Below are 8,642 nucleotides of genomic sequence, written 5' to 3' on the forward strand. Positions count from 1 at the left end.
CTTAACAAGAATCTATTGTCTCATTTAGTATATACATTAGAAGTTATAATCCCTATTCCATGATGATGTTTTGACCTTCAGCATATTTTGAAATTTCAACCAAAAAATTAGATACAAAAATCTGATTTTTTTAAAAATCAGACTTTTTTTTTTTTTAAATCATTGATTTTTATCCACCCTGCTGTACCTTAGACTAGACTGAGACCACTGAAGAGTCCTGCATTCTGTATCTAGCCTGGCGCTGGGGTGAATCTGACCTGGGCTAAATATTGGTGGAGTTCTGGTTTTTGTGGTCTAATCATGTATACTAAGTATTTGACCACACTTTCTTGGCTTTTATCTATGTTTTCTGGTGTTTTAGTGTTGCTCTTCATAGAGATAGAGATGTAATTCACAAGCAAAGATCAACTGTCTTTTGCAATATGCTCAATATTGGAAACTATCAAAACTATCAAAACTTTGTTATTTACTGTAATTAATTAGTCATTCAGCAGTAAATGTTAGACTTAAATTCTTCGGTGAAGTCAACCTTGTTATCTGAACTGTTTGATTTGTTTTCCAATTAATGTGTAAAATATAATTGAATGTTTTATTCTTGGTCTTTTTAAAGTTTAATTCAGTTTTTTAGTAAAATGAAAAAATGGATGGATATGTCAAATCAGTCACAGGAATTCCGAGAGCGAATGGAAAGGCTGGAGAGAAACTTTGAGGTGTCAACTGTGATTTTCAAAAAATTTGAACCAATATTTTTAGATGTATTTCAAAATCCTTATGAAGAGACGCCTAAACCACAAAGGAGCAGGAAGCAGAGGTATTGTGAGAGTTTTAAATTATTTTACTCGTGTGAAGACCAGTTGTAACAGGTTTGTGTACCAAGGCAGCCATGCAATTTGCGCCTGGCTCCAACTTTAGGGTGCCCTCCCCTCCTTACTCACCCACCACACCTTTGATGTCATTGTTTTATTAGGAGGGAGGCTGCCTAAAGATCCTAGAGCGGCAGTTCCCAGACTGTGGGTCATTAACCCCAAATGGAGTCGCAACATCAGTGGGTGGGTTCACAGGGGCTGTGGGTTGGGAGAGGGGTCATACTAAGGAAAAGTTTGGGAAGCACTGTGCTAGAGTGAGCCTAAACATGGGCTCTCCTCCCCAATATCTAGTCCCATGCTTTGCAGATTATACTTTTTCCTGATGTCACGCCCCTCCTGGGCTTTGGGTTCCCAGCCCCAGTCCTCGCCCCTCCTGGGCTACAGGCTCCTTGGCCCAGTTGGTCTCTGGCTGTTGTCCCTGACCTTCAGTATACCCAGCCCCTGGCCCCACCCCCAGGCCCCTGACAACTGCTACTCCTGGGCTACAGACCTCTGAGCTCTCTGGCCCTGATGACACTCGCCCTTCCCTCTGGATCCAGGCCCCTTGGCCCCGCACTCTGCTCCTCTGGACCCCAAGCCCTCTATTTCTCTGGCCCCTATCCAACTACAGGCTCTTTGGCCCACTCAGTCTCTAGCAGTAGTCCCGGGCCTTCAGTCTGCTTAGACACTAGCCCTGCTCCTAGGCCAGTGAGACCTTCAGGCTTTCGGACCCTGCTGACAGCCATCCCTCCTGTCCAGGTTGCGGGCTCACCCACATGTGTTTTCAGGCATGTCTATTCCAAGGCCTCTGTGCAGCTTACCCAAGCTCCATTCTTCTGTTAGAAGCCTTGCTGCCAGGAGCTCTATTCTGTCTGGATTCCAGGGCTAGACTGCTTGACCAGGTCAGGTCCTAGGCTTATATGTCTCAAGCCAGGCCCCTTTCTGGTCAGGCCCCTGCCACACCTGCAGGCTGCTTCCCAAGCAGCCTTTTTGGTCTTAAGATGACAGACTTGCAGAGCACCCTAGCACACCAATAAGCAGTAGATTATAAAGTGTTATTTCTTTAACTTGAAAGTAAAACTTCATTCAGAATTGTCTGCAGAGGTTGTGATTTATACTTCAAAATTCAGGAAAAATTACTTGCATAGGTGTCATTTTTCTCTTTGAGACTCTGATCCTGGAATGAGATTCATATAAAAAAATTTCTGCATCTGTGTGGAATATCACTGATACCACTGGTGCAGGTCTGGTCATCCTGGATACCTTTCAGTGTAGGATCAGGGCTTTAGCCAACATTAACCTAGTGTCCCGTCATGGTGGTAAATAGGTGCTGTATTGCTTGAGGTGTCATGCTTTAGAAGAAACATAAAATCAACATTCTGATTACCTGTCTTTGATTTTTAAAAAACCCCATTGCATTCTTCCTAAGGTGTTCCAGGTTGTTTAAATGTTTCTGACCTGCCTGAATTTCTAATGATGAAAAGCATTAAAGTAACCTAAAAAGGCAAACATTAAAAAATTACAAACCCACTAGTTATTTCTTTGGATGTAGCTATTTAAGTGTTTAATGATCCTCCTGGTTAAATATGTAATACAAGTTTGTGATTTATGCTAAGATTACAAGTAGCTGTTGATGCTAACAATTAAGATCAAATGGAAAAATGTTGTTATACTTCTTTACTATTTTTTTTTTCATTTTACTGATGTGGATAGCTATGTTAGTCTGAAGCCAGGCAGAAGGTTGGTCTCTAAGGTACCACCCTACCTTCATTCTTACCATAAACTCAGTAAAAGATGAACTCTTTCCTTCCTCTCTTTCAAATGAAGTCCAAAATTACCATTATTATTATTAATGCACAACTTAAATGCGTGCACAAACTGCGAAGCTGACTAAGAGACTTACAGTGAGACTACAGCCTTGAAATAGAGACGTGGCTTATTAGGGGCTTCTTGTACAACCATGTCCCTAATGCAGCTGTGCTGGCAGAAGCCCCTAATATAGACACACACCTAGCAGTAAAAATGAAGTTTTGCTGGTATAGCTTCTTTCACTTATGGGAAGAGGTTGAATATTTTGCCAACATACTCTTTTTGTAAGGTGTTGCTTGTGCAAACATATCCTTAACTTTTATGTAGGATATAGCTTGGGAAATATCTTTCCTATTAGTTTGTTGCACTACCTGTATCTAAATTACTTTTATATTTAACAGTGTTGCATTAATGTTAATATTTATTTTATAATTTTGTTGGAAGAGTGCTAAATATATTTAAGCATATAAACATTTAGAAAAATCATCAATGCCATTTTGGATTCTCTTCACTGACCTGTTGTAGACATTTCTAGGAGAGTTCTGATATAATGGTGACATCAGCATCATCATGAAGTATTTTAGAGCTTCACAGCAGAACAAGAACCTGACATCTTCTCCAAGGAGTGGGTTACAAGCCCCACAGACTTAGGGTGATGGCAGTAAAGAATGCTGAAATGGAGAGAGTCTCCCTCCCCTCCCCCCCAAATAATTCAATGAGATCCACTTCCTGATTTCTAAAATGAAATTGAGATGAAATGTAAAATGGTGATAATTATGATTTTTGGTAATGTGTGTCAGCCCCCTTCCCCCCACCTTAAGGAAACAGAAACCCATTTCCTGAAATTGAAATCTTACCTTTCCCCTTCCCCCCTCCCTCCCCACCCAATAGACCGGTGCCTTGCAGCATTAAAGATCTGTTCAACTTCTGCTGGACACTCTTTGTTTACACTAAGGGTAAGCCAGCTTCATTAATTGCCTACATTATCTACCTTTGAGTGAATAACTGGTTTTATTTGAAAAGATACATTGTCTTTTAAAGGTAATTTCCGTATGATTGGAGATGATTTGGTCAATTCCTATCATTTGCTCCTGTGCTGCTTGGATCTGATTTTTGCAAATGTCCTCCTTTGTCCAACTAGAAGAGATTTGCTAAATCCATCATTCAAAGGTAAGGTAGGGTTTGCATTTTGGAAACATGCAGTTTATTCCTAGTTTCCTCTTTCTCCTGCAACCAGTGGTGCACTGATGCATCGGTCCGATATCAGATTGACACCAATATAAAGAAAATTGTCTGTATCGGAAATCGGATCAGTATGGACTGACATGCCTCCTTAAAAATCAGCTATTGGTATCAGCCCCTAAAATCTTTATTGGTGCACCCCTCCCCACAACCACCACAATTTTTATTTTGTCTATATTTTTAATATAATTGATTGCGACTGCTCTGTTTGGGTTTTTTTTTTTTTCCCAGGTTTACCAGCTGACTTTCACATGACTGAGGTCAAAACTTCTGCAGAACCTCCTTGCATCATTGCTACGCTATGTGAACTACATGATGGACTTCTCGTAGAAGCTAAAGGAATAAAAGAACACTACTTTAAACCATATATTTCAAAGCTTTTTGATAGAAAGGTATATACCGATATTGCTTTAAGAATTTAGTGCCCAAACAGCATAATAGTCTTTGCTTTATCGGTCGGTCAGTTCCGAGACTGCGCTGATTATTGGGCCACCTTTGCTGCAAAAACGTTCCTCCATTGTTCCTGGTCTTTTGCAATCCTTGTACAATCGGTCCGTTTTAATCCTGTCCATTCTTTGATGCTGGTGGTCCAGCTTGTTCTAGGTCGTTGTCTTCGTCCATCCGCAGCACCCTGCAGGATGGTAAGGTGCCGGGCCTTCTTGTTACATGTCCAAACTACTGCATGTTTAGTACTGCATGTTTATTCTTGTCATTTTAAGGGAAGCGTTCATATTTGCTGACTTCACAGATTCATTTTTTCTATGTGCAGTGTAGGGTATGTGTAGAAGTCTTCTGAAGCACTGCATTTCAGAGGTCTCGGTTCTCTTTTTCCAGTGCTGTAGTGTGTGTCCAGGTCTCGCAGCCATGGACAGATGTTGAAATAGGTGGAGTTTTATTTTCGTTGTGATGTTGCTGCTAGTCCAGACTTTCTTCAGGTTTGCTAGTTGTCCATTTGTGATGGCTATTCTTGAACGTATCTCTTTGTAGCTTTATGTAGCCTTTCTGTTATTTCCTTTAAGCTCTTTTGCAGTTCTAGCTATTAGATCCATGTCATCAGCAAAATTAAAATTGTTAATTTCTCATCCTCCAACTGACGCTGTTCCAGTGAAGTTTTCTAAGGCATCTGTCATGATTTTATTCCAGGTATAAATTTAAATAAGCATGGTGAGGGAAGACAGTCTTGGTGTACTCCTACTGATGTTGCAAACCAATTCACAATGTTGCTGTCAAATAGGACTCTACTACTTTGTATTGTTGTAGAATTCTTCTATAAGACGTATCAATGTGGGACTGATGTTATGCATCTTCATAGTAAGCCAAAGTGCTTCTTTGCCACACCTTGTCAAAAGCTGTTTTAAAGTCTATGAAATTATGATGGAGTTTTTTTGGTGGTCACGGTGCTTTCCGTACATGATTCTAAGGTTGAAGTTCTGTCTGTAGTGCGTCTTCCAGATCTGAATCTAGCTTGTTCTTCTGCTAATACAGTCTCTATTTGCAGCTTGAGCATGTTTAATATTATTCTAAGAAGCACCTTACTTGGATGACTGATGGGGCTAATGGTGCAGTAGTTGGTACATTGATGTAGATTCCCCTTTTTTGGGATGGGGACTATTATTGATTTTTATCCACTGAGTTGCCCAGGTTTTCTTTTTCCATATCATACTGCACAAAATCTGCAATATGTCAATTGTCTTTTTTTAATAGTTCTGCAGGTATATTGTCCAGGCCAGTTGCTCCTTCCATTTTTTATGTTTTTGTTTGCTACTTCTACTGCTTCTCTTGTTATGTTAAGCTTTGTTGTCTTCTACGGTTCCATATCCTCCTTTCTCTAATTGCATTATTTTCCAACTACTACTAATAACCTCCCCTGCCCCCTCAAAATGAAGGATTGGGGACAGTAGGTTACTGTGATGGAAAAGTGGGCTGAATTCTAGCTCTCGGTTCTTGTGGGGGAGGGTTGGATGGGGGACACTGACACTGGAGGGGAGAGGGTGGTGCTCAGTGTGAGCATGTGCTGATATAAATAATTTCACAAGTAGGACATGTAAATGCCTTTTAATCCCAGAGGGAGATAACAATTTCTGCCTTGCAGCAGGTTGCAAGGATTGCTCCCTAATTGGTTTCCCATGACATTAAGTTTAATTTAATTGGATGAATGTTATTCCTTGGGTTAATACTGTAGTTTTGTAGCTGTGTGGTTGTGATGATGGCTGACTGTGCCTGAGGAGAAAGAGGGAGGCTTTGGGAGAGCTGGAGAGAAAAAAGTAGACCTAGGGAGGAGAAAGTAGAGAGAAAGAAATAGCCCCAGGGAGGATGGAGTAGCGTCTTGAGGAAGAACAGAGGGAACTGGAATGGCACAATAAAGACTGTATGGTAGGAGCCAAGTGGTCTGCTCTGCTGTTTGGGAAATCAGCACTCGAGTATCATTGGAAAAGAAAACTGTTTGAACAAGAAAACAATATCCTTTGCAGGAGCTGACCAAAAGGAAGGACCTTGATGAGGTGGGGGTGTTAGACATCGCTGGGTAAGCCAGGGACAGAGAAGAGCCCCAGGGTCTCAAGCCAGAGGCTTGCCCATGTGCAGCCATACCAGGACTTGCTTCAGAGACTTCTATAATAGGGGGAGGCCAGAAAAGGCTTCTTGGGGAGTCCCAAGGTAGAGGTTTCCTTGGAAAGGGTGGGATTTATGACACATTAATATGCTGGTGATTTGACATGGATCTTACTTATGCATTTTGTCAAGGTTGAGAATGAGAATGAATTTTGTTGGCTTGTTTTTGTTTTTTAATTACACATAGTTGAAACTTTCTGAGAAGTAGTGATATTTTCCCTGATCTACATCCAGACCTCAAGACTCCTCTTTCAGGGGTAGCAGCAATAGTGCGAGCAGTGGCCACAGGGCAAGCAAGGCTGTATCAGCACAGCCCTTGCTCACCCTGCCGCTGCCAATTTCAGCCATGTCCATAAGGGCCCTCAGGCCCTGGATTTTGTGGCAAGCTGGAACCCCCTCCTGCTCTGTACTTCCTGTAACCCACTTGACTGGCAGACTGGATGAAGCAGGTCCTTGGACCAGATCCAGATCATAGACTATATGTGTAACATCGTTGCAGTGGAAGGATTGTAGAAGTATTCCTTATCATTATGGACAGGAATTTGACTGAGAATCATATTACAAATATTTTATAAAACAGTGCTCTAGAACAGTGGTCTCCAGACATTTTTGATCACGCACCCCCAATATACGTATAGTTATTTATTTATAAATTATATACATGTACTACTGTACTAATATATTATGTACATTATAAAACATACACAAAAAATAGAAATTAAAAAAGAATGAGATAATATAAATAGAAGTTCTAGTATCGTCTTCCCGCACCCCAGTGGATCATCTTGTGCACCCCCTGGGGTGCACGCACCCCGCTTTGGAGACCACTGTTCTAGAATATGTGTGGGGCTTGTCCGTGTAATAGTTCCTGTCTTATGGAGATAAAATGTACCAAAATACAAGAGTGAGGAGACCGTTGAGGTCTGTTTTGATCTGTAGAAGCAGAAGTTAAGAAAATGAAACTACTTCTGATCCTTGTTATCTGCATTAGAACTAAACTGTCATGTAAGCACACTAGAAATTGAACAGGTTTTTGATTTTGCTAATTATTTCAAATTGTATTGTATGTGTTCTCACTTCTTTACCAACTTGTTCCCAGATTTTGAAAGGAGAATGCGTCTTGGATCTCTGCAGCTTTGCAGATAACAAGTAAGTACTAGAAGTCCTCTTAATCAAGGACTCTTGTCTTGCTTCTAATATACAAACCATCTTGGTGTCTGTCTGTTAGGTTTCAAGTTTTCTGTCACATTTTTCTTACAGCAATTAACACCTCATAATTGTCCAGGCACTAGGTCTGGTGTTTGCCAGAAAAATTGTCTCGGATTTTAAATATGGACCCTTGTCCAGGAACTTGGTGGCATTTGGCAGCTGAGGGGGCTCATTTTTAAAAAAAAAAAAATTAAGTATCTTGTTCTGGTGGTTTCAGCCATTGCTTTCTAGCACTTGTAACTTATTTTATAGGTTAACTTAAATTATAAAAGACTGTCCACTTTGAAAATAAGCTTCATGATCTTTTTTTGTCTAGTATTGTTACAGCCAACATTTAGCACAGGGGTGAGCAAAATACAGCCTGCAGGCCAGGTAACTGGATCTAGCCCGCAGCTGTCCTTGTGGCACTCCACATGGGGCCATGCCCTGCCCACTTGCACCAGGGGAGCCTGTGCCGAGCTTCTGTTGGTACCTGCTGGCCTGGGCCCCGGCCAGCATGCAGCTTCTACTGGGGTTGTTCCTTGTGCGCTTCAGTTCCTGGCTGCCAGATCTGGAGCCAGAGCCCCAGCTCTCTGCATGGGACCGAGCACTCTGCAATAGGTCCTGGGAGCCTGCTGTGGGTGACGGCAGGCAGGGAGGGTGGGGTTGTGTGCAGCAGTACCCCAGGCAGCACTTTGCATGGGGCCCACATGCCTGCCAGGAGTAGCATGATGTGGTTCAGTAGGAGCGAGAGGAGTTGCTGCTGGAGGGGTTGCTGCTGGAGGGAGGTGCAAAGCAGTACCCAGCTTGTGTGGCAGAAAGCCACCTTGTTTCTCCCCAAAATCTCTGCCCTGTGACACTGTGACTAAAATCTCTGAGCTGCAACCATTTGATTAGGATGGGCCCAGCACACAGGGGAGTGGTGCTCGGCCTGTCTATTTAGGTAAC

General features: G+C 41.9%; 1 protein-coding gene across 4 annotated transcripts in view; it reads left to right on the forward strand.

Moving 5' to 3' along the window:
• Nucleotides 1-8,642, forward strand: part of RBL1 (RB transcriptional corepressor like 1) — a 73,166-nt gene that overhangs the window by 15,144 nt on the left and 49,380 nt on the right. For all 4 annotated transcript variants that reach the window (XM_019550744.1, XM_019550748.1, XM_019550746.1 and 1 more), the window contains exons 3-7: nucleotides 611-811; nucleotides 3,546-3,610; nucleotides 3,696-3,824; nucleotides 4,128-4,288; nucleotides 7,606-7,655. In XM_019550744.1, the coding sequence (XP_019406289.1) occupies nucleotides 611-811; nucleotides 3,546-3,610; nucleotides 3,696-3,824; nucleotides 4,128-4,288; nucleotides 7,606-7,655 (606 nt within the window). The remainder of the gene's footprint in view (nucleotides 1-610; nucleotides 812-3,545; nucleotides 3,611-3,695; nucleotides 3,825-4,127; nucleotides 4,289-7,605; nucleotides 7,656-8,642) is intronic.

This window comes from Crocodylus porosus, unplaced genomic scaffold (genome assembly GCF_001723895.1).
Source record: "Crocodylus porosus isolate Cpor-Errol unplaced genomic scaffold, CroPor_comp1, whole genome shotgun sequence".
Lineage (NCBI taxonomy): Eukaryota > Metazoa > Chordata > Crocodylia > Crocodylidae > Crocodylus > Crocodylus porosus.